Source organism: Narcine bancroftii, chromosome 13, assembly GCF_036971445.1.
Source record: "Narcine bancroftii isolate sNarBan1 chromosome 13, sNarBan1.hap1, whole genome shotgun sequence".
In the NCBI taxonomy this organism is placed as follows: domain Eukaryota; kingdom Metazoa; phylum Chordata; class Chondrichthyes; order Torpediniformes; family Narcinidae; genus Narcine; species Narcine bancroftii.
The window spans coordinates 34373863-34400730 of record NC_091481.1 but is presented as its reverse complement, the minus strand read 5'-3'; the positions used below and the strand labels follow the sequence as shown (position 1 = coordinate 34400730).

The 26868-nt window shown below is 46.5% G+C and overlaps 1 protein-coding gene across 6 annotated transcripts in view; it reads right to left on the bottom strand.

Annotated features, from left to right (window-relative positions):
- Window positions 1-26868, bottom strand: part of lrmp (lymphoid-restricted membrane protein) — a 174894-nt gene that overhangs the window by 76379 nt on the left and 71647 nt on the right. For 5 of the 6 annotated variants that reach the window (XM_069908443.1, XM_069908444.1, XM_069908440.1 and 2 more), the window contains exons 16-18: window positions 21166-21329; window positions 17750-17855; window positions 17351-17501 (exon numbers count right to left, since the gene is read on the bottom strand). In XM_069908443.1, coding sequence (XP_069764544.1) covers window positions 17351-17501; window positions 17750-17855; window positions 21166-21329 — 421 coding nt within the window. The remainder of the gene's footprint in view (window positions 1-17350; window positions 17502-17749; window positions 17856-21165; window positions 21330-26868) is intronic. The other variant, XM_069908446.1, reaches the window with a different exon arrangement.

Genomic DNA, 26868 nt, shown 5'->3' with positions numbered 1-26868 from the left:
GTAGGAGAAAACAAATGGCCAAAACTGAACCAAAACACTTCATCAAGACTGAGAAAAGAATCAGAATTCAACTCATGAATGAGTCATAAAATTCGTTGCTTTGCAGCAGCTTCACAGTGCAAATATTCACAAAAACCGACGAACAAATAAAAAGTGAAAGTAAGGCAGCGGGGAAGAAGCCATCCTCGTGCCGCTGAGAGCTTGTCTTTAGGCTCCTGTACCTTTTCCCCAATCGTAGCAGAGTGAAGAGGCCACGGCCTGGGTGGTGCGGTCCTTGAGGTTAGAGGATGCTATTTTTAAAGACACCGCCTCATGTAGGTGTCCTCGATGGAGTGAAGTCTGGTGCCTGTAACGTCGCAGACCGAGTTAATAACCCCCAGGAGTTGTTTTCTTGTCTTGGCTTCAGCACGCCCATACAACCAGCCAGAAGGCTCCCCACCGTTCACTTGCAGACCGAATCTCCTCAGACACCTCACAAAGTGTAGCCGCTGGCGAGCCTTCTTCATGACTGCATCAACGTGGGGGCTCCAGATGTTGACACCCCCAGGAATTTGATGTTCTTGACCCTCTCCATTACGGAGCCCTCGATAAAGACTGGGCCGTGTTCCCTTGACTTCCTTGCAGTGTCATTGACAAATGTGTAGATAGAATCACCCTCATCAGTGTTTATGCTCCAACCCTCCAGGCGGAACAAGCAGAAAAGGACAAGTTCTACACTGATCTACGCAACCTCATTCAATGCACCCCTACAGCCGACAAGGTTGTCGTCCTTGGCGACTTCAACGCTCGCGTCAGCAAAGACTCAGAAACCTGGCCAGAAATCCTGGGCAAGCATGGTGTCGGCAAGTGCAATGACAACGGGCACCTCCTGTTGGAGCTCTGCGCAGAACAGCGGCTTGTCATTACAAACACCCTTTTTCAGCAGAGGGACAGCCTGAAGACTACCTGGATGCATCCCCGATCCAAACACTGGCACCTCCTGGACTACGTCCTGGTGCGAGAAAGAGACAAACGAGATGTGCTCCACACCAGGGTCATGCCCAGCGCAGAATGCCACACTGACCACCAGCTGGTTCGCTGCAAGCTCAACCTTCACTTCAAGCCAAAGTCCAGGAACAGTAAATCCCCCAGAAAGAGGTTCAATGTTGGAAACTTGCAGTCAGACGAAGTGAGAGGAAACTTCCAGGCAAACCTCAAAGCAAAGCTCAAGGATGCAATTCGCCTCACGGACTTGTCCCCTGAAACCCTCTGGGATCAGCTGAAGACTACCATATTGCAATCCACTGAAGAGGTACTGGGCTTCTCCTCCAGGAAAAACAAGGACTGGTTTGACAAAAACAACCAGGAAATCCAGGAGCTGCTGGCAAAGAAGCGAGCTGCCCACCAGGCTCACCTCGCAAAGCCTTCCTGGCCAGAGAAGAAACAAGCCTTCCGTCGCGCATGCAGCCATCTTCAGCGCAAACTCCGGGAGATCCAAAATGAGTGGTGGTCTAGCCTCGCCAAACGATCCCAGCTCAGCGCGGACATTGCCGACTTCAGGGGTTTTTACGAGGCTCTAAAGGCTGTGTACAGCCCCTCACCCCAACTCCAAAGCCCGCTGCGCAGCTCAGACGGCAAGATCTCCATCCTCAACAGATGGTCAGAACACTTCCAATCTCTTTTCAGTGCCAACCGCTCAGTCCAAGAATCCGCTCTGCTCCAGCTCCCTCAACAGCCCCTAAGGCTAGAGCTGGATGAGGTCCTCACCCGGGAAGAGACATATAAGGCAAATGAACAACTGAAAAGTGGCAAAGCAGCAGGTATGGATGGAATCCCCCCCAGAGGTCTGGAAGGCTGGCGGCAAAACTCTGCATGCCAAACTGCATGAGTTTTTCAAGCTCTGCTGGGACCAAGGAAAGCTGCCTCAGGACCTTCGTGATGCCATCATCATCACCCTGTACAAAAACAAAGGCGAGAAATCAGACTGCTCAAACTACAGGGGAATCACGCTGCTCTCCATTGCAGGCAAAATCTTCGCTAGGTTCTCCTAAATAGAATACCTAGTGTCGCTGAGAATGTTCTCCCAGAATCACAGTGCGGCTTTCGCGCAAACAGAGGAACTACTGACATGGTGTTTGCCCTCAGACAACTCCAAGAAAAATGCAGAGAACAAAACAAAGGACTCTACATCACCTTTGTTGACCTCACCAAAGCCTTCGACATCGTGAGCAGGAAAGGGCTTTGGCAAATACTAGAGCGCCTCGGATGCCCCCCCAAAGTTCCTCAACATGGTTATCCAACTGCACGAAAACCAACAAGGTCGGGTCAGATACAGCAATGAGCTCTCTGAACCCTTCTCCATTAACAATGGCGTGAAGCAAGGCTGCGTTCTCGCACCAACCCTCTTTTCAACCTTCTTCAGCATGATGCTGAAACAAGCCATGAAAGACCTCAACAATGAAGACGCTGTTTACATGCGGTACCGCACGGATGCAAACTCACACCAAGACACAAGAGCAACTCGTCCGTAAACTACTCTTTGCTGACGATGCCGCTTTAGTTGCCCATTCAGAGTCAGCTCTTCAGCGCTTGACGTCCTGTTTGCGGAAACTGCCAAAAAGTTTGGCCTGGAAGTCAGCCTAAAGAAAACTGAGGTCCTCCATCAGCCAGCTCCCCACCATGACTACCAGCCCCCACCACATCTCCATCGGGCACACAAAACTCAAAACGGTCAACCAGTTTACCTATCTCAGCTGCACCATTTCATCGGATGCAAGGATCGACAACGAGATAGACAACAGACTCGCCAAGGCAAATAGCGCCTTTGGAAGACTACACAAAAGAGTCTGGAAAAACAACCAACTGAAAAACCTCACAAAGATTAGCGTATACAGAGCCGTTGTCATACCCACACTCCTGTTCGGCTCCGAATCATGGGTCCTCTACCGGCATCACCTACGGCTCCTAGAACACTTGCACCAGCGTTGTCTCCGCTCCATCCTCAACATTCATTGGAGCGACTTCATCCCTAACATCGAAGTACTCGAGATGGCAGAGGCCGACAGTATCGAATCCACGCTGCTGAAGATCCAACTGTGCTGGGTAGGTCACGTCTCCAGAATGGAGGACCATCGTCTTCCAAAGATAGTGTTATATGGCGAGCTCTCCACTGGCCACTGTGACAGAGGTGCACCAAAGAAGAGGTACAAGGACTGCCTAAATAAATCTCTTTGTTCCTGCCACATTGACCACCGCCAGTGGGCTGATATCGCCACAAACCGTGCATCTTGGCGCCTCACAGTTCGACGGGCAGCAACCTCCTTTGAAGAAGACCGAAGAGCCCACCTCACTGACAAAAGACAAAGGAAGAAAAACACAACACCCAACCCCAACCAACCAATTTTCCCTTGCAACCGCTGCAACCGTGCCTGCCTGTCCCGCATCGGACTTGTCAGCCTCAAACGAGCCTGCAGCTGACGTGGACATTACCCCTCCATAAATCTTTGTCCGCGAAGCCAAGCCAAATAAAAAAAGATAGCTTGAACAGATAGGTCAATGTAAAGAGGACAGAGTGGGGGGGGTGGGGGTGGGGGTGGGGAGGAAGAAAATCAGAGGTCCTACATGGGATTGGCAACCAGAGAGGTGGAGTCACGAGAGAGGGACTCACTGAATTGCCAAAGAGAGGACGAAAACATCTTCGAAGTCGACATGGTGGAGGGGTGAGATGGAGACATCCAGGAGACTGATGACGTTGGAAGCTGGAGCAATACAATCTGCTGGATGAACTCAGTGGGTCACGCAGCACCAGTGAGATAAAAATAATGGTTCAAGTTTCAAGCCAAAAATCATCAGATCCTTTTCTCCTGCTGATGCCTCTTTGATCTGTCAAGTTCCTCCAGCAGATTGGGGTTGGCTTCAGATTCCCGTCTCTGCAGTCCTCTGGCTGTACCCACAGATAGAAAGCTGCCAAAAGTCATTCCCTGCAGTTATCAACATGCTGCCAGAAGGAAATTGTATTAGAGCCAAAAGAGGATGTGTAAGAAAAACCTGGTTTGGAATGCTATTCCATTTCGTATATTTGAGGCCTCGGCGACCAGTTGTTGATTTAACACATTTTGCCCCAGTGTTATTCCGGCAGAAGCTTGTTGAAGAGGACTGCATCTAACCTGAAAGCAGGGTTAAATTTTTTAACCAGGAAACTGGCAGCACCCTCCAGTTTTCTGCAGGGAACCCGAATGACAAAGCTTAATCATGTCAAATGACAGCTCCACCACGAGTTTTAGTGACGTGGTTGAAAGGGGTGCAGTTTGTGGTCGATACCAGCTCTGAGATGGGGCTGTGACTTAACATGCAAGGGCATGGTGAATGATGGACACAGAGTGTGTGAAAAGGGGAGCTTAATCACTAAACGTTGTGGCAATGATTATGATTTTTGAGGGATAAGGGGTGAACATGGGTGCAGGTCAGGTAGACATCCTCATCAGCATGGACATGTTGGGCAGAAGGGCCTGTTTCCATGACGTGAACCTCTATCCATAGCACCGTTGCTAACCTCCAGGTCCATTGCACCCAGAGCCTTTTGAGTACGTATCTGGACCGCCAGCTGCGGAGGGAATACCCTTCCAAGCATCAAGACTTGCAGGGGAAAGTGGCTCAAGTTACAGAATGTGGCAGGTAATGCCATTCTGCAGAAAATCCACACCAGTTCTTCCCAGGGCAACGCGCCCAGGGAGAAGCAGGGACAAGGAGAATATCCCCTTGGTGTTGGACGACACTGAATCTGTTGAGGGTGCCTCGGTGAGAAAGTGTCTTTAAGCACTTGGATGCCCACCACCCAATGGAAGCCACCCAGAAAGAATGAAAGGTCCCACCTGTGACCCTCACACTTGCCAGAACGGTCACAGAAGTGAACCCACAGCTGCAGGGGACGCTGCGCTGGTCAAATGTGAGACAAATGGCCAGCTGTTAGCGCTATCTCTAGGACCCATCTCGACAGGAGCACCCAGCGGGGCCTGTGTGGCAGCACATGACACTGAGTGGAGAGGGGGCAGGGTCACAGCTCTTGGTCTGACCGAGAAGTCTCAAGAAATTAACAATCTGAGTATTAAAAAAAAATCCTTAGCAGAAGAGTGACACGATAACAGAAATTCAGTCCCGTCTGACAGGATTTGCTGCGGCTCTCCAATGCATCCTACGTCCCGAGTACACTCATTCCCCGAGTCCCCCCTCTTAAGGGAATTACTGTAGGAAATGTGGCACTGAGTTTAAAAACACCCACAACATCACTGAAGGGCAGAGCAGGCCACTCACATTTCTCTCGCTTATCTCTCAAGGCCACTACATCCTTCCTGAAGAGCAGTGCCCGAGAACAGAAGCAGAACTCAAACTGTGTTTAAAAAAAAAACATTTTTAATTTTAGATACACAGCATGGTAACAGGCACCTTTGGCCCATGCTTCCCAATTAACCTACAACCCCAGTAGGCTTCAAGCGGTGGGAGGAAACTGGAGCTCCCGGTGAAAACCCACACAACTGGGAGAACGTACAAACTCCTTACAGACAACGTGGGAGTTGAGCCTCAGTCCCAGTCACTGTGGCAGTGTTGTGCTGACCGCCACACCAACTGTGCTGCCCCTTTAATGAGGTTTTGGCAAGTGAAGCCAATTCATCCACTAATTCAACGATTCTACAGAAGCAATCCAAGAACTGCTGAAGGAACTCAGCAGGTCAGACACCATCCATGGGTCGTAAATGTTTCGCGTTCTATCCCTTTATCAAAGCTCTAACTTAAATGGTGACTGCCCACTTCTACCCGTGGATGCTGTCTGACCTGCCGAGTTCCTGCACCATTTCTTTGTCTGTTTCAATAAGATTTCGGCATCTGCAGTTTTTGTGTTTCTCCATGATTCCACAGGATTCATTTTATAAACAGCTGCCTCTGGTTGTCCCACCACATGGTTTCCTCAACACATGCTCTCCAGATTGTCCTCTCCTAAACAAATCGTTTAGTTTTAAAAAAAAGTCTTTCCCATTTTGCCAAAGATTCCATCACTAAACAGCGAGGTAAATCTTCATGGGCAACATCACCTCAAATTCTGGAAAGGGATTTGGGATTCTATATCCCCCTGCAACTGGACCCTTGACGTCCTCATGGGCAGACACCAGCCAGTGCAGATTGCCCACAACGCTTCTTGTGGGCTTAGTCTCCTCCTCTATTCTCTGCATGCCCGTAACCGCACAGCCAACTACCACCCCAACTTAATTCACAAATTCACCAAGGACACCAATGTCTTTGGCCGAATAGCTGGAAATTATGAATCAAAATATGGAAAGGGAGATGAAGAATCTGGCTGGTTGGTACCAGAACAATCTTGCGCTCAACCTCAGGACCAGGAAGCTGATTGTAAGGAGGAGAGGCAGAGGGAAATCACACACCTGTCCCCAAACCTCAGGACCAGGAAGCTGATTGTAAGGAGGAGAGGCAGAGGGAAATCACACACCTATCCCCAAACCTCAGGACCAGGAAGCTGATTGTAAGGAGAAGAGGCAGAGGGAAATCACACACCTGTCCCCAAACCTCAGGACCAGGAAGCTGATTGTAAGGAGGAGAGGCAGAGGGAAATCACACACCAGAGGTGGAGAGGGTCAGAACCTAGGAGCCCGTACCTCGGAAGAATTTTCCTGGAGCCAACACACCAATGCATCAACTCTGTAAGGAGTCTGCGCATGATGTCCAATTCTCCACCAAACCTCTGCAGGTGCACTGTGGAAGTATACGGACTGGTTGCACCACAGGCTCGTTTGGCAATTTGAGTACTCAGGAAAGCAGGAAACACAGCCAAGTCTGTCACAGGTTCCGACCGCCCATGCATTGCAGGCATTTGAGGTGCTGCTTCAAGAAAGCAGCAGCATCATGAGGGACCCCCATCACCCTGGTCACAACCTCTTCTCACTGCGACCTTGAGGCAGAAACCTGAGGTCCAGCACCATAAAGGTACAGGAAGAGTTTCTTTCCAATAACTGTCCAACTCTTGAACCTTCTCTTACAAAACTAATCATAAACTACTCAGACACCACAAAATGGAATGGCTACAGAGTTTTTTTTTCCTGCAGTATGGTAACTGAAAATATTCATTATCTTTTGTATCTATTTCTCTATCTAGTGCACTTGTTTTCTTTAACGTATTGGGTTGCACCAGGTAAGAATTTCAATGTGTGCGATAATAAAGCAATCATTATTTCCCAAGCTGTGACATCTTGGAAGTTTCAACACCATTACCACTGGCCAGAAGGGTGAGCTTCATATCGTTGGGGAAATGTTAAGACTATTTTTCTTTTTCAATATTTGTATTAATATTGAAATTTCATATCCAAAAATACAGACAAAAGGATACATTGCATTTAAATCGTATAATTTCATCCAGGGTCCCCCACATTTTCATCAGATATTGTATTGATATATTGTTAAAAAAAGGAATATCTAAACCCACAATCAAGAAGCTGTCTGACCAAAAATAAAAATGGCAGAATTCTTATCAAAGTGATCATTTCTACCTTATTAACAAATCAAAGATTATAAAACTAATTCAAAAAGGGTCCCCACAGCATTTGAAAACTTACAGCCAGCTCGGAAATTGAGCATCTAAGTTTAAACATGAGATCGCGTGGCCATTGAGCACAAGTAAGGCGGGGTAATGTCCCTCCATCTGAGCAACACCGCCCGCCCAGCCATAAGAGAAATAAAAGCTAACACGTGCAGGTCAGATGCCGTTAAAGTTGTGTGGCTCTCTCTGACAATACCAAATAAAGCAGTTAAGTGATTTGATTTAAAATTAACTTTTAAAAAGTACAGAGAGAGTTCGAAATACTTCGTTCCAATATTTCTCAAGACTCTGACATATCTAGAACATATGAATTAATGAAGCTTCTCCATTGTTGCATTTATCACAACGAGGAGATACATCCAGATAAAAACGAGATAGTTTGGACGTGTGAGCCCTATGGACTATTTTAAATTGTAGGAGAGAGTGGCGGGCACATAAAGAAGAGGCATTAACCAATTTGAAAATTATTTTCCAAATGTATATTGTTAAAAATGTTACAGCCGAGCACTTGGAAAAATTTAAGGTGACCCGGGTACAGCTTGTGAAAAGAAAATAGTTTTATTGGACTTAAACAGGAAAGTCTGCAGTTGCTATCATGGCTGGAAAAATTCAGCAGGTCATGCAGCATCTGTAGAAAGTAAAGGGTAGCCAGCGTTTCAGGCCTGAGCCCTTTGACAAACACGAGTAAAAAGCTGGGAGGCAGGAGAATGAAAAGGTGGGGGAGGAGTGGAGGGAGGAAGGGGCAGGGGAATGAGTACAGGCTAATAACCATAGGTAGGTATGGGTGAAAGGGTAGGTGTTTTAAAAAAAAGCTCAGAAGTGATAGGGGAGGAGGTAGCTCTCTGAATGGAGATGGAAGGGAAGGGGGTAGGGAGCTGGAGGCAGAGGGATTTAGAAAGACAGGTTAAGGGTTTAATGGATACTGGAGAAAATGTTAATTCCGTCTGGTTGGAGAAGTTCCCAGACAGAATATTAGGTGCTGTTCCTCCTATTTGAGGGTAGCCTCAACTGGCAGTGCATGGGGCCATGGGCAGACTTGTCAGTGTGGGAATGGTGTGCAAGTTAAAATGGTTGGTCACTGGGAGGACCATGTTATTGCAGCGAATGAAGGTGCTCAACGAAACAATTTTCCAGCCTACATCCAGCCAGTCTCTCTGATATAGGGGAGACCACAACAGGGGCACTGGATGCAATAGGTTCACAAGTGAAGTGTTGCAACCCACATCTCCTCTGTTTCCCGTCCATCTGCTCTGGCCTCCTCCGTCCAGAGATGGAACAAGGACAGGATTCCCCTTGCCCTCACCTACCAGCCAACACACCGCATCTGACGTATCTCAGCAATTACCACTACCTTCAACATGATCCCACCCCATCTTCCCCCTCTCCTCTTTCCATGGGGCCCACTCTCTCCGGGACTCCCTCGTCAAATCACCCCCCCCCCCCCTCGATAGCTAGCCCTGTGACTGCCAGTATCCTCAGGGGTCACCTACTGCATACAGTGTTCCTGACGTGGCCTCTACATCGGAGAGATTGCTTTGTGGATGAAAAGCACAAAAGTCTGCAGGCACCATGGTTAAAGTAAAAATGATGCAAGCACCTTCACTCGGTCCGCTCAAATAACAGGGACCTCCCACCAGCCAACCATTTTAATTCCACACACCATTCCCATATGTTTATCCATGGCCTCATGCACAGCCAAACTGAGGCCAACTCCAAATTGGAGGAACAACACAAAATATTCTGCCGGGACACTCTCCAACCAGATGGCATTAACTCCTCCAGTTTCTGTCAAACCCCTTTCCGAGGCCCTCTCTTTCCCTATCGTCCAACTCCCCCTTCTCTCTCCATTCTGAAAGGTACTTCCTCCCCCTTTCACCTCTCTGCTTTTTTCCCCCCACTTCTCTCCTCCCTTGTTAGTCTGTGCTCCTCCTCCTGCCCCCTCCTTCCCTCCCTCCCTTCCCCTGCCTGCCTACTTTTTGCTCATTCCTTGATAAGGGGCTCAGGCCCGAAATCCCTGTGACCTTGGACTTTTTGCAGATGCTGCGTGACCGGCTGAGTTTGTGCAGCGCTTTTGTACAGTTTTATTTGAGTTAATCGGAGTTGCAATGAAGTTGGACTGATGCATGTGCTACAAATACATTGGGTCCCGAGGCAGGGTCTCAACCCAAAACATCTGCTGCCCTGTTCCCTCCAATAGATACCGAGTTCCTCTGCCAGCTTGTTTTATTTTAAGCTATGCATTACTTTTCCAGATTGCATTTGATAAAGGAAATCAAAGCTTGAGGTGCTGGAGGTAACAGATCCTTAGGTTGACCAAGATCTCTGTCCGTTGGCAAGCTACAGAAGTCAATGCTGGGACCTCGACTGTTTACAAGTTTAGACGAAGGCACTGAATGTGTGTTTGTAAGTTTGCTCATGACAAAGTTCAAGAACTCAACCACAGGCTTGAGGGAATATGCAACACGTCACCGACTTCATCAAGACCTGCGTGGACGAGTGTGCACTCATGCACACCTACCGGGTGTTCTCCCAACCAGAAGCCCAGGGTGAATCAGAGAAGATGCAACCTGCTGAGGGCGAGAATAAGGGAGTTCAAGGCCAGGGAAAATCTGTACAAGACCAGGTACACCCTGCAGAAGGCCATCTCTGAAGCAAAATGGCAATTCCGGAGGAAGCTAGAAACAGAGATGTGCCAGCTATGGCAGGGAGTACAGGTCATTCGAGCCTACAAAGTGAGGGCGAACATTATCTGATCAGCTGAACACCTATGCCCACTTTGAGAAGTGCCTACTAGAATCCCTGAAAAGGCTGAGGAAAAAGGGTGAGGATCCTGTAATATTGGTCCTCTGAGGGTGACATCAGAACATCATTCAAGAGGGTGAACCCTCAAAAGGTGTCAGGCTCTGATGCAGGGTACTGAAAATCTGTGCCAACCAACTAGCTGGTCATTTTTTTTACCCCTCATTGCTGCAGACAGAGGTTCCCACCTGCTTCAAAAGGGCATCAATCAACCCAAAAGAGCACTGTGAGCCTCAATGATGATCACCCAGAAGCCCTAACTTCTACTGTGATGAAATGCTTTGAGAGCATGGCCAGAATTACCACATACCTAAGCAAAGATCTGGACCCACTGCAATTCACCTATCGTCACAATAGCTCCAGAGCAGATGGAATATCGCTGGCTCTCCCCTCAGCTCTGGATCACCTCAAATACAGCAACTCATACATACGGCTGCTCTTCATTGAGTACAGCTCGGCCTTCAATACCATTACTCCCTCAGTGCTAGTCAAGAAGCTACAAACTCTGGGCCTCATTGGAAGACCACAGTCAGTATGAATTGGAAACCACATCTTTTCACTGATTATCAATACCACCCCAAGATGGTGCTTAGCCCACTGCCCTGCTCATTCTACACCATTATTGTGGCCAGGCGCAATTCCAACGCTATGTACAAGTTTGCTGATGAATCTATAGATGTCAGCAGAATCACAATCGGCAAAGATGGAGAGTGCAGAGGGAGATAGATCAGCTCGTTGAGTGGTGTCACACCAACATCAATGTTAGCAAAACCAAGGAGGTGATTGTGGACTTCAGGAGGAAGTCAGGGAAACATGACTTGATCCTCACCGAGGGCTCAGTAGTGGAGAGGGTCAAGAACTTCAAATTCCTGGGTGTCAACATCTCCGAGAATCTGTTCTGGAGCCTCCATGTTGATGCAATCACAAAGAAGGCTCGCCAGCGGCTAGACTTTGTGAGGTGCCTGAGGAGATTCAGTCTGTCACTGAAGACTCTCTTACTTCTACAGGTGTACTGTGGAGAGCATTCTGGCTGGTTGCATTACTGCCTGGTATGGAGGCGCCAAATCTCAGGACAAGAATAAACTCCAGAGGGTTGTTAATTCGGCCTGCGACATCACAGGCACCAGACTTCACTCCATCGAGGACATCTATACGAGGCGGTGTCTTAAGAAAGCAGCCTCTAACCTCAAAGACCCCCCCACCACCTAGGCCACACCATCTTCACACTGTAACCATTGGGGGGAAAAGGTACAGGAGCCTAAAGATGAGCACTCAGCGGCAAAAGGACAGCTTCTTCCCCACTGCCATCAGATTCCTGAATAATCAATGAACGCCTCGCTTTTCGTTCACTATTAATTTTTTTTATAGTAATGTTGTGAGATGGTAATAATATGAATGTTTGCTCTATGACGCTGCCGCAAAACACTGAATTTCATGACTTGTTCATGACAATAAATTCTAATAGATATGAAGAGGATTTAAGAAGGCAAAAAAGATGCAGATATGTGAATGAGCAAATATGCAATAAATAGAGTTTAAACATGGAAAATTTGGGCAGGAACTTTTAAAAGTGTGTACAATGTTACGTAAATGGCGAGAAATTGCAGTTCAGATGTAGAAAGATTCAAAAGAGGTTAGTATGCACCAGAACAAATCATTTTGAAAGTACTGTATATACATGTGTAATGGTTGAATTTTGCAGTCCAATATTTGGGTAAAATTTAGGGGTTGACCTTTACACAGATATTACTTAATGACAGTGGTAAGTGCCTGCATCATTCAAGGTGTCGGGAACTCGATGGGCAGCCAGCCAGGACCTAGGTGAGAGTCCACAGTCGGGTGCATCGGGATCTCAGATGGGCGGGCGGCCGGGGCCTAGGTGAAAGCCCACGGTAGAGGCGTCGGGAGCTCGGATGGGCAGTCGGCTGGGGCCTAGGTAAAAGTCTGCGGCTGAGGCGTCAGGAGGTCAGTTGGGCAGGCGGTTGGAACCAAAAGGAGGGTTAACTTTTAAATGGTATTGGCTACTACACGTGCATATAGGGTAACAGAAATTTGTCATTTTTTGCAAGGGGAAATCAAGTATAAAAGCAGGTATACTTTGCCCAGGTTATTGCTGAAACCACATCTGGAGCAATGTGAACTGCACTGGTCAACTTTTTGATGTTACTATGTTGGAAACCATTCAGAGACAGTAGAATAGTATCTGGAATGGGCAATGACAAGGACTGATGAGGGCAGGGTAGTAGATGTCAACTAAATGGACATTGACAAGGTACCACATGGTAGGTTGATCCAGAAGGTCAGATCGCTTGGAAGCCACAGTGAGTTAGCTGGCTGGATGCAGAATCGGCTTGATGGTAGTAATAGTGTTGTTATTCAGGTTGAAGCCATGTGACTAGTTGCATGCCTTAGACACCATTAGACAACTATAATAGCAACTTGACAATGTAGCCAGTTAGCAGCCTCATTCATGACACCAAAATTGGCAAGGATAGTGGACAGAGAAGACGGTTATCTGAGAAGAACAGGGAAAGTGGGTCAAGGAATGGCAAAAGGAATTCAACCTGGGAACGTGCAAGACATTACACTTTAGTAGGATAAACCAGGGCAGGACTTGCACAGTGAATGGTTTGCCCTGGAGAGTGAGACAGAACAGAGACCCAAGGCAAAGATGCATCGTTCCTTGAAAGTGATGACACACGCAGCCAAGGCAATGCAGAAAGCATTTAGGCACATTTCCCCTTAGCAGTTCGGGTACTGAGGAATTGGGACATCATGTTACAGCACTAAAATACATCGATGAGACCATACTCGGGGGTCTTGTGCACAGTTTTCATCTTCCCATCCGTAGGAGAGGTGTCATTAAGCTGGAAAGGATGCAAAAAAGATTCAGAGGGATGTTATCGGGGCTGGTGGGCTCGAGTGTTAAGGAGAGGCCGGGACGTCTCTCCCTGGAGCACAAAAGGCTGAAGGATGCCTTCTACAAAATCAATGAGGACGAGTGACAAGGTTAATAATGTTGGGCTGCTCCAATGGAAGGCAAGTCCAAAACAAGGCGGCATAGACTTAAGGGGAAACGTCTATAAAAGGGACCCAAGGGGAAACTTGTTCCACACACAGTGTGTGGAATGAGCTGCCAGAGGGAGTGGTAGAGGCAGGTACAATCAGAATGCTGAAGAGCGATTTGGGCAAGTGCATGAGATGGGAATGTTCAGAGGGATGTAGGCCAACCGCAGTCTAGCATGACTTGACAGCGGCCAGCATGGATGAGATAGGCTGAAGGGCCTTCTTCCAAGATGCAGAATTCCAAAACTCGTTCAATAGGTCCACTGCACCTCCCACTTCAACAAGGAAACCTTTTTTGTTCTCAAACTTGTTCCCACCCTTTAAGTACAAATTATCCAAAGCATTTAACATTCCTTTTATATGAGCCGCTAATTCACCTGCAGAATTTCTATACAACACCCCCATTTTACACTTAAGCACATTTTCTGTACTTACATTATTTAAATCGCCTTTCTCAGAGAACTGGCGTATTACCCACTGAAGAAAGGTCACCTTTAGAAGTGTTACTCTTCCCCACACATGCTGCCTAGTGCTGGAAGGATCTTTTTCTCTCCTGACTCAAATCAATGTTCTGCAGTCATCTTGTGCTTAGCTCCTCTGAGCAGAGGATCAGTTGAAGATGTTTGTTTTCTCCACAAAACAAGAGCAGGGTTGCCTCTGCAAGACACGGACACCTCTCTGCAAACTATCAAAAGGTCATAAAGCCACAAGCATGTGAGAGGAAGCCAACCGCCCCTCCAGTTAGTTTTCATTTTATAGCTTCACAAATTGACCTTTGAAATAATGTGCAAGCTCAGAATTGAAGTCTACTTGGATGTTCCGCAACCGACTTTCCAAACAGTTGCATTATATTTTCAAGGCTGGTTCAGCTTCGCACCATTTCCAGGGGGAAGGAATAAAGCCAACTGCCCAGAAATAAGTGCAATGCACAAGTGTGCTGGAGAAACTCAGTAGATCATGCAGCTTTGGAAACAAAAGGTTGACCAACGTTTCAGGCCTGAGGAGTGTTGGACTCTGGCTTTAACTTACTCTTAATTTAGTCTATGTGTAGTCTGAGTCCAGCGCGTTCTTTGAATGAAGTGATAGGAGAAGGTATTCGGTTCAACAGTCAATTTATTACACAGCACAAGAATAAAACTTAACAGAGCTCTGGGTCACTCATTAGTTCATAGGTCACTTGCACAGTGAGCTACTCCCCAAGACTGACCCCTATTGTCCAGTTGGTTCAGTTTATATAGGTCAACCTTATCATACAGAACAAAAGTTGGCTTCCTTTGCTAGATTTCATTATCATACAGAACAAAAGTTGTCTTCCTTTGCTAGATCTTTTTGCATAAGGGTTATCACAAGTCATCTCCTGTTTTGCAGATATCTGGGGTGTAGCACTCCCATCTTAATCCTCCAGGCCAGACTATCCCGTTGTGTTGATCAGAAATTAATTCATCCCCAGATATTTCTAATCACCATTCTGTTCTTGTCTGGCCAATTTCTGCTGTTCTCTTTAACACCTCCTCCTGCCTTAATCTTCCTCCTAGACTTGTTTTCCATTCCCTTTGTTTCTTACAGGCCATTCTTTGTTCTGATCTGGCCTGTGTCTCCTGTGCTACTCACCACCTCATTTAGTTTGAGCATTCCTCCTAAATTGTTTTATGCATTTCCTCTCCCTGTATTTTGGAGAGACAATTTTGCTCAGCCAACTTTGCTCCCTGCTGTGATTGCCACTTAATCACATTCCTTTTTCCCTGAACCATGCAGTAAATATACACTTATTAATTAATCATTTATTTCATACTGTTTTAACCCCTAGATTCCAACAGGAGAGGAGCACAGCTAACAATACCTTCCATTTTATACAGTTTTCTTTGCATCTGTTCCATTTCATAATCACCAACTCCCACCCAGAGCAACCTCAGCTACACCTCTTCCCACCCTGTCCCCTGCAAGGATTCCATTCCTTTCTTTCAGTTCCTCTGCCTCCACTGCAGGCACTCCTTGGAGGAGGCCTTTCATTCAATGCTGCCCTCTACTTCTGAGGGATGTGGTGGGACTTGTGCATTATACTAGACACCAGCATCTGCAGATATCTGTGTGTATTTCGGGTGGTCGTGTCCTCCCCGTCTGCAACTGGTTCGGAAGTCACATCATTTGTCAATCAAGGTTGGACCCACTTTGCTGTTAACTAATTTAAATCACCTCGGGTCATTATTGGCTAGAAGCACAGATTAGCGCTGTGCAGAACATCAATGCACAGCACATTCTCTCTGCCTTGCAGTCCAAGCCCCGATATCGCTCCATGCCAGGTCACTACTGTGGGCATTGCTGGAAGTGTCGCGGGTAAAGTGTGCACTACACAGAAGCTGAACCATTAGTACTGCGATACGTCGGTACTCACAGAGAGCCGCAACCCCATTGGTACAGAAAACCAGATGTGTGTGTGTAAGAATGCCTGTCTGTAGTGTATGAGCGGGTCGAAAATAGGTTTCCCAATGCTGGAGTCCAACAGAAGTCCGAGGTGAATGTCTCCATCGTTGCTTAAGTGAAATAGTTATCAAGTACTGTTTAATGTTCTCCCCTGTTTGTTTCCCGCGTGTTAAAAAAAGTTATGTGCGATTGTAACACTTGTGTCCACACTTGTTTCTCTGCGAGCCCACCGAACCTCATACTCTTCCCAACGTGACAGCAAGTTCTTGATGGGACCCGAAGGATCTTTTAAGCTCAGTTGTACGCTGTCAGTGATCAGAAGATTGTAAATGGCACAACATTTGTGCAAATGGTGATCATAGTCTCGAGCCCAGTAGAAGTGAACCTGATGAGGTGCTGGGCATTGGGCACTGGTCACGATGGCCTTCCCTGCTCCATTAGAGTGGAAACGACCCCATTTTGAGGAAGAGCAAAGGCATCTACTTTCCGAGAAGCGCGAGGAGATCTGGCATGCCGTCGAACAGGCCATCAAACCTCTACGGGTGCACTGTGGAAAGCATACTGACCGGTTACATCGCAGTCTGGATTGGTAACTCGAGTATCCAGAAAAGCAGATGGTAGCAAGTACATCCAGGCCCATCACAGGCTCTGACCTCCCATCCACCAAAGGCGTCTCTACATGAAACACTGCCTCAGGAAGACACCCAACATCATAAAAGACCCCAAACACCTTAGTCACCCCCTCCGATAGCTGCTACCTTCAGCCAGAAGGAACCTGAAGACCAGCCCCTGGAAGTTCAAGAACAGTTCCTTGCCAACAGCTGTCAGGCCCTTGTTACACAAATCAAACTGCCCCAACACCACAAAAAAAGTCTGCCTCGCACAATGGCCAGAGAATATTCATTATCTAGCTTTTCTATTCACTGTGCATGATGAAAGTATACTATTGTAGATGGTTCCTCCCCCCCCCCCCCCCACCGCAGAAGTTTCGGTGCACATGTATATGACGATAACGTATCATACCCGGCGGTCTGGACAGGGATCAGTCCTCAACCAACAGCACCCGATCGCCCTCGACGTCTGCAGGACCTTGTGCACTTAAACCTTCCAGGAGCACTGCATTGGCTTATAGATCAAGGCAAGGGGAAGGGGAGGGAGGCGGCTGCCAGTTCGTCTTCAATGAACACGTAACCCAGCACCCTTACAAAAAAAAATCACCATCCCATTGCAGCACAGACGAGAACTTGGCTCAATCCTTCAGCAACTCTCTTATTACGTGAAAACTTCAACCCCCACCCCAGGACATGCTCTCCAAAACTTACTGCCCATCTCGATGTTCCCTGCGAGTACATATCCTAAAAGGACGGTCTCTGCCACGGTTAATACTAGGAAAACAGAAACCTGTTGGGTGACGTTAGTTGGGGGGGGGGGGGGGGGGGACACACACTCGTGCAGGGGACAGGCATTGAGAGCCTGACTCACTTTGCGGCTCCGACGCCGGCGGCGCCCGGGTGCCCGATCTCGTTGGGGTGGAACCCTGGGGGGTCTCCCACCTGGCCGCCTCCAGATCGTCCGGCAACTCCTGCGCCTTCGGCCGGACGGAGGCGAGGGCCACCTCCTCCTCCTCGCAGAGCTGCAGAAAGACTGGGTTGTTACATCCTCTTTTGGGCGAAGACGCACGCAAACGATACATGCCCGCCCGCGGCAGCCTGGACTGGCGGATCCTGTCCAAGGAGCGAGAGCGCCCGCGTTCACAGCAGTAGCAGCCGCCACCGGCGCCCATTTGGCTTCCTCGCAGCCAACTTTTCCGGGGGCGATCGGACTCCGCAAGAATCCGCCCCCGCCCTCAGCGAGGGGCACGAAACCTGCCCTGGCACTTGCCTCTTGCCGCAGGGATGCCAGCTGCCGGCGGACCTGCTGCAGTTGGAGAGCGGCCTCGGCCGCCGCTCGCTCCGACACCTCCTTCTGTGCTTCGAGCTGGTGTCGTCTGCAGGGGAGGCACAGGATGATGGAGACGGCGCCTACTCGGGTTCCCCTCAAACCAGTTCCACTGCGTCAAACACAAGGTGCCGGCTGGACACACACACAGTCACAGTCATACACACACACACAGTCACAGAGACAGACAGTCAGACACATCAGACAGAGGCACATACATAGTCACACACCCAGAGACGGTGGCACCCAGAGACGGTGGCACCCAGAGACGGTGGCACCCAGAGACGGTGGCACCCAGAGACGGTGGCACCCAGAGACGGTGGCACCCAGAGACGGTGGCACCCAGACACAGTGGCACCCAGACACAGTGGCACCCAGACACGGTGGCACCCAGACACGGTGGCACCCAGAGACGGTGGCACCCAGACGGTGGCACCCAGACGGTGGCACCCAGAGACGGTGGCACCCAGAGACGGTGGCACCCAGAGACGGTGGCACCCAGAGTCGGTCGTACCCAGAGATGGTCGCACCCAGAGACGGTGGCACCCAGAGACGGTCGCACCCAGAGACGGTCGTACCCAGAGACGGTCGCAAACACACAGGCAGACACGCGCACACACAGACAGAGTCACACACAGAACCCAATGTTTCCTGTAGGCCATAGAAACTGTTAAATTTAAAGCAAACCAGATTACTAATATAGGACACTTGAAAGGTGGGCAGAGAGTTAAAGCAAACTCAGTTCTATAAAATCATCAGGTAAAACTCCCTTTAGCAATTTGAGTAATGAGGCCTTGTAGAAGGGATGGACTAACTGGTTTTCTTTTTCTTAAAAAAAAACAGGAAATTCTAGAAATTCTCCACAGGTCAGGCACCATCTGTGGAGAGAGAAACCACTCACGTTTCAGGTTGAACTTTCTTTGTCAGCACTCGGAAAATTGTGGGGGTGGGGGGAGAGGAGAAGAAAGGCACATTTTAAGGTGAGATGGAGAGAAAAATAAAGGGGGGGCATAATAATGTGGCAATAAAAAGATGAATGACACAACAAAATCTGCATTTTGCGATACACAAATGTGCTGAGAAACTCAGCAGGTCATGCAGCAGACATAGGAAGGGGAACCAAGGTTTTCTGCAGGACACCCTGCCACATTGGTGTTGACATTGTACTGAGGGCTTGTTTATGGCAGGTAATCTGAGATGGTGTCAACAATGGAAAAGAAGAGCAAGAAAATCAGCATTGCTAGAAACTGAGATACCTCTTTCCTGCAGGCAGCCATCCATCTCTTACATGGACCTCTCACTGCTAAAAGATGATGCCGTTGCAATGTTTTAACTGTACTTGTCTCTAAACCCTGAACCTTGTAACAATACACCTTGCAAGAAACAAATCTACAGATGCATTGTACTTGAAGTGTTCATCCAGGCCTGAAACATTCATTACTACTCATTTTTACATGGTTTGGAGGGGCCAAGGCTTGCAAGAAGAATTGGTTGGAGCAGATCACAAAGGTCCACCAGATCTGTGGGTGTGGGGTTCCCTTTCAATATTGGGGAAGAACCTGGTCTTCAGGTGCAAGGTGCTCTCTGGACTGATGTGGCCCATCCACCTCATCTCCCTACTGCAGTCACCAGAGCAGTTTTCCAGTTCACGGTGATCCAAGATGGAGAGGGTCCGATGGGTTGCCATGTGCAAGTCATGGGACATTAGGGGCAAGGGCATACCCAACCCAATGACCATTTTTGAACCCAAGTACCTATGCACTAGTGCCATGACGTGCTGAGGTTCTACCTGTCCCAGTTGTTGTGAAGGATAGGCCTGGCCCCATTGCTGCACAATGTCCCAGTCACCTGGTCATTGCCATATCACCTATACTTCGTGGGGAAAGTTTTTCCAGACCAACACATTTGAGCACAAGGCCACCAGCCAATGGTCAGCATGGATTGTCCTGCAGAAACTGAAAGACAATGACTCAATAGACCAGGTGGGATGGTTTCCTGAGCAGACCATCCAGGTCATCTGACGGAATGCCTCATCCCCCAGCCCTGGCTCACAAACAAGCAGCAGGACTTGGGCTACCTTGTGGGGAGAGGAGCCTCCCAGTCAAATCCTTCCTTTGCAATTGGAACATCACCAACAATGCGCGTTGTCCTCAAAATGACTGTGGAGGAGTGCAGAGAGCCGCCCACCTCTTTGCTGAATGTAGATTCGCTAAGAGTGCGTGGAGAAGGATGCAAGGGTCCTTGTCATGGTTCATCCTCATCAACAGCATGACAGAGAAACACACGCTGATCTCTGGGTCCTATGCACAAAGACATCCAGAAACGCGGGAAGATCATGATGAAAGATGCTTGAAACTGGTTAGTCTTTCAGCACACGTCAACATCAGTGAGGGAACACTACCGACTGGCACATTCCAGGCTGCAGGAATATGTGCTGAGGGACGCACTGAGGCAACGCGAGGGTGCTGTGGGGAAGGACCATAGTCTAGGGTTACCAGGCATTGAGGCGCTGTAACCGAGGGGCAGTCCCTCAAACAGAGCTGGGTGAAGTGACAAGGTGCCACTGGGGTTGTAATGGTGTAGTTAGAGAACTAGTGTAACAATGTACATTGATCAGAATGTATAGATTGTGGAAGCCCTTCGCAGCTCCCCCACAGGGCCTCACAAAATGAAGGACGAATGCGACGACCCAGCAGGCTGCACGATGCCCGCAGCGCTGCCCTCCAATTGGCCACAACCAAAAGAGCTTAACTGGCCTATCAGGGAAAGCGGATCACAAACACACCAATCAGTGCTGAGAGGGTTTTGACCGCTCCCCTCAGCTTGAGAATAAAAGCAGGGCTGTGAGCCCAACAAAGCTCAGTGTTAACTACACTCAACAGGGTTAGTGTCATTCTTTCTGGGCACAGCATGTTCTTTCTGAGCTATAACTTCTCCTGTGCTATAGGCTTTGCAGAGCCATAGCTTGTTGCAGTCATTTACAAGATACGATTAACACCATGGCTGTGAAGACTGAACAGTTTTTATTTTTGTAAAGAGTGTGAATAAAGTCTACTTTTGGGAAAAAAAAAGTCCATCTTTACATTTATGCTGCGTGACCTGCAAAGTTTCTCCAGCAACTTTGAGCCTTGCCCTCAAACCCACACTTTTGTTTTATTAATCCACAACCTGCTGGACTTAAATACTACAGCTTGCGAAATGAATCTTTTCACTGTATCCCTGTGTACACATCAATAAACATTTCAAGTCATAATAAAAACAAACAATACTGGGGTAACTCCGTGCATATGGATAGAGAGAGTTAATGCTTTGGCTGACTGTGTCACCCAATTATACAAATCAGTAAAGGCTTCCCATACCTGGCAAGCTCTTTCTGCTTAAAATGCAGCAGCTGGGTTTTGTTCCTGCAAAAACTGTTTGCCAATTGGACGCATTCACAGTCCGAGGCAGCTTTCTGCTCCTCCAGGGTAGAAATGTTCTGCAGCCACTGTCGTCTCCTCTCCTGAAGGCTATTCGCCAGGTGCTGAAAGGCAGGTTTGGTTATTGAAGTGCCATCCTATCCTGTGTGTGCTCAGTGCCAGAACAATCTGGCCAACAATGTCAGCCAGGCTAAGGAGATTATTGTGGATTTTAGGGAGGGGAGGACAAGGGACCCGTTGATGGGAGAGTCGCGGAGAGGGTTAAGTCATCGGAAGGAGTCACGTGATGGAGTAGTGGCCGGACAGTGAACTCCAGCCCTCTCCAGAAAAGTCGGGAAAAACAAAGGAAAACACAAAGGCACAGAAATAAAAGTTACAGAAAAGTGAGTATAAAGGTGGAAAGAAGATGGCGACAAAAAAAGAAAAACCAAAATCAACGGTAAGAAGAGAGGAAGAGAAGACAACGGAGGAAAAAGGTGAAGGCCTTACCTGTCCGAAGAGGCCCGCTGCGGAGAGAGAAACCCGCTCCCTCAGGTCGGTAAATAATGGACTACAAAAATGGCTCGCTGAGCCGAGTAAAAGTGCGCGACTTCTCGCGCATGCGCAATGCGCATGAAAAAAAACACACCGACGGGAGGGGGGACCAGCTGGGGAGTCGATCTCCACAGCCGGCAACGACAGCTGCAGAACACCTGCAGCAAGAAGAGACCACAGAAGACAATGGAAACAAGAAAGAAGAGAAGGAAAGGGCAACAAAGAAACAACAGATGGCCAACCCAGAGGAAGAAGAAGAGGAAGAGGAAGAGTACAGTGAAATAGAAGAAGAAGAGAAAGGCAAGGTAAAGGAGGTACTTTCTCTTATTAAAGGATACATGGAGTCATTTAAAGAATGGCAAACACAGGAATTTAATGATTTAAGAAAAAGAATAAACAACACAGAAGAGAAAATGAATAAAATAGATATGACCTTAACAGAAATGGGAAAGAAAATGGACAAGATGGAAGAGCGGGCAGTAGCAGCAGAAATGGAGGTAGAAGACTTAAAAAAGAAATTGGAGGAATCTAATAAAAAAGCGATAGAGACACAAGAACTGTTAGCTCAAAAAATAGATATAATGGAAAATTATAACAGAAGAAATAACATAAAGATAGTGGGCCTTAAGGAAGATGAAGAAGGCAAGAATATGAGGGAGTTTATAAAAGAGTGGATCCCTAAGACCCTAGGATGTCCAGAACTACAGCAAGAAATGGAAATAGAAAGGGCACATATAGTATTGGCCTCTAAACCACAACAAAAACCAAGATCTATTGTAGTAAAATTCCTAAGATATACTACAAGAGAAAAGGTACTGGAGAAGACAATGGAAAAAGTAAGAGAGGGCAACAAACCACTGGAGTATAAAGGGCAAAAAATCTTCATTTATCCAGATATAAGTTTTGAACTCCTAAAGAAAAGAAAAGAGTTCAATACAACAAAGGCGATTTTATGGAAGAAAGGGTATAAATTTATACTAAAGCATCCAGCGGTATTGAAAATATTTATTCCAGGACAACAAAACAGACTATTCTCGGATCCAGAAGAAGCACGAAAATTTGCAGAACAATTACAAAAATAGATTGAGGGATGAAGACGGGTAATGAGAGTAAAAATGATGACGATTGATATGTATGCGGGTAAAGAGGTATAAGAGTGAATAGAGACAATGTGCATACGTGAATGTATCTGTACTTAGAGGAAAATATAGATAGTATAGACAAGAATTAATAAGGGAAGGTAATGGAATAGAGAGAATAAGGAGGGAATTAAAAGAGTGACCTTTGTGACATATGAAAAGTGAAATCTTTTCTGGGGGGGCTGGGTGGGGGGAAATAGCGGTCACTGCAAAATTAGTTGACGCTTGCGAGTGGATTCGCAAATCCAAATGGAGAGGGGAGATGTGGTTGTCCGACAAGGGATAAAGGACAACTCAGGAGGGGAAGGGGAGATTGGGGATAAAGAAGATAGAAATAGGAGAATAAGGAAAATGTTGGATGTTGTAGGAATGTTGTCTTATAAAGAGTTGAAAATAAGAAAACAGAAATGGAAAAGGAGGAAAGGTAATGATGGAAAAACGGAAAGAGAAGATAAACAAAATATAAAAGGGCTACGCTGAACTATATGACTTTAAATATTAATGGAATACATAACCAAATTAAAAGGAAGAAACTACTAAATTTAAATGAATAAATGTATTCCATTAGAAAAAATAACATATAGGTTAAGAAATAATATTGAAATATTCGAACAAGTATGGGAGCCTTACATTAAATACAATAGCGAAAACCTACCAGGGACAAACATTACCTAAGTTGATGGAAGGAGAAAGGAAAGAAAAGAATGGACTCAGTAGAATTTCTGGTGTATTTTTGTTGAATGACAACATTGTCTGACTGGCTTAATGCAACCTAGATTGTATACCTAAAATGGATGAGAGGGGGGGGTGGGGGGGTGGCTTGGGAGGAGGGAGGGGGGGGGAGAAAAAGTCACTGTATATGTGTGAAAAAGAAATAGTGTATATCATGGCTAATGTGATTTATGGTGTGAAAAATAAAAAATTTAAAAAAAAAGAGAGGGTTAAGTCATCCAAGTTCCATATATTGGAGGATCTGTTTTGGAGCCAACCGTGCAAAAAGCTTCTTCTCATGTCAGAAGAGATTTGGCAGGTTGCCAAACACTTCGACAGGTGCACGGGTGGCAAGTGTGCCATTTGCATTACTGCCTGGTTTGGAATTACGAGGGCCCCAAGAGTACTTGGCCACAGAAAGTGGTGAACCCAGTAAAGACCATCACAGCCACCATTGGGACCATGCAAGATGCTGCCTCAAGTTGGCAGTCAACATAAAGGACTATCTGGAGGAGTAGTGGCCGGTAGGGTAAAACCAGCCCTCTCCAGAAAAGAAGAAAAAAAGTTAAGAAAATACAAAGTTCAATAAATATAAAATATAAGAAATAAAAGATAAAGTTGCAGAGAAGAGAAAGAAGATGGCGCCTAAGAAGGAAAAAGTAAAAACAACTGGAAAAAAAAGACACTGGAAAAGAAAAGAGAAGGAACAGGGGAGCCATGGTGGCGAAGAGCGCCTGAACTCTGAGGTTGGTGTTGGCCCCGTGGAGTCGCAACCCCCCGACCGGGAGGCTCATTGAGCCAAACAAAAGTGTGCAACTGCCCATACGTGAGGAGTCGCGCATGAGCAGTGAGAATTCTAAGGTAAAGGAAAACACCAACGGGAGGGGGGCGCAGCTGAGGAGTGGACAACCATGGCGGGACCAGCTGAGGGATGCCCGACATCAGGGCTCAAAGCTGGAAGATGAGGAAAGCGGCAGGAAAGGGAGTGAAGTACCAGGTGAGAAAGAAAGTCGACGGGGTGAACGGCAAGAGGAGCAGCAGCAGGAGGCTTGACAAATGAGCAGCTCAGAAGAAGAGGACCAACAGCAAGAGGCCAAGCAAGAAGAAGGCTGACAAAGTGAGACAATCAACTCATCAGAAAAATCAGAAGACACACAGATACAAAGAAGAGAAGAAGACACAAACTCAGGTACAGACACAGAAGAAGAGGAAGAAGACCAAGATCTTCACAGAGAAATAGAAGGTAAAACAGATGGACAGAATATAGATAAAGCTTTTTTTTCAAGAACAAATGAGAGCATTAAAAGAATGGTTGTCATTAGAATTTAGTGCAATGAAAAGAACAGAAGATAAAATGCAAAGATTAGAGCTGGTCATGACAAAAATAGGGAAAAGAGTTGAAAATGGGGAAGAACGAGAAACGGCTGTAGAAATGGAAGTGAACGACTTGAGGAAAATTGGAAGAAAGTGATAAAAAAGTTAGAGACACAAGAGTTGTTAGCTCAGAAAATTGATATGTTGGAAAATTATAGTAGGCGAAACAACAAAAATAGAGGGCCTGAAGGAAGATGAAGAAGGCACAGATATGAAGGAATTTATAAAAGAATGGATCCCAAAGGTCCTGGGAATGACAGAAATGCAGGAAGGAATGGAAATAGAAAGGGCACACAGAACACTAGCCCCGAAATCACAGACACATCAAAAACCAAGATCCATATACGACAAAAGAAAATATACTGGAGCGGGCAAGGAATAAAATTAGAGAAGGCAATAAACCATTGGAATACAAGGGTCAAAAAATATTTTTTACCCAGACATAAGTTTTGAACTCTTAAAGAAGAGGAAGGAGTTTAATACAGCAAAATCAATCCTATGGAAAAAAGGTTATAAATTTATGTTAAGACATCCAGCTGTGCTTAAAATATTTATACTTGGGGAGCAAAACAGGCTGTTCTCAAATCCAGAAGAAGCAGAAGAATTTGCAGAACGCTTGCAGGACAGAAGGAGAGATGAAGAGATGTAATAAGAATGAAGAATGGCGATAAAATATATAGAAAGGTGTAAAAACAATGTATGTGTAAAGAACTAAAGAAGAGACAGAAGGAAGTAAGTGGGGAAAAAAAAGGAGAGTGTATATATGTAAAAAAAAGTGTTTTCTTGTGGGGTGTGGGGGGGGGGGGGGTAATAACCGTCACTGTCAAATCAGTTGACGGTTGCGAGCAGGATCACAGTCCAAGTGGAGAGGGGAGTTGTGGTTGCCCGGCAAGGGATAAGGGGCAACTCAGAGGGGGGGGGGGGGAAACTTTTGGGGTTAAGGGAATATTGGATGTGGGAGTTGTTGAAGTATTTTATGTTTTAAATGTGTTGTCATACATTGAGTTTAAAAAGGGAAAACAGAGTTGAGAATGGGGAAAAGGGGGATGGTGGTGGTGAGGAAGCAGAAATGAGATGTAAACAGGATATGAGATGGCCATGTTGAACTATATGACTATAAACATTAATGGAATACATAACCAAGTTAAAAGGAAGAGGCTATTAAATTTACTGAAAAAATAAAAATAGATATAGCATTTGTGCAGGAAACACATCTAACTGAAATGGAACATAATAAATTAAAGAGAAACTGGGTAGGGCACTTAACGGCAGCATCATATAATTTAAAAGCCAGAGGTGTAACTATATTAATTAATAAAAATGTACCAATCAAAATAGAGGAGGAAATAATAGATCCAGCAGGGAGGTATGCAATGATAAAGTGTCAGATATATTCAGAATTTTGGAATTTGCTCAAAATATATGCATCTAATGAGGAGGATCAAAAGTTTATGCAGGATATTTTTTTGAAGATTGTAGATACACAAGGAAATATATTGATAGGAGGGTATTTTAACCTTAATTTGGACCCAATGTTGGATAAAACTGGACAAAAGACAAGCAAAAAGAATAAAGTAGCCAAATTTATGTTTAAATCAATGCAGGAAATGAAACTTATGGATATATGGAGGAGGCAACACCCAAGAGAGAAGGAATATTCATATTATTTGAGTAGGCATAAAACATACTCAAGGGTTGATATGTTTTTGTTGTTGGCCCATATTCAAGGGAGAGTTAGGAAAAATGAATATAAAGCTAGATTGCTATCTATTAGCAATAGAACTGGAGGACATTCCACCAAGAACATATAGATGGGGGGTTAAACTCCATGCTACTTAAAAGGCAGGAATTTAGAGAGTTTATTGAACACCGAATTAAAACATAT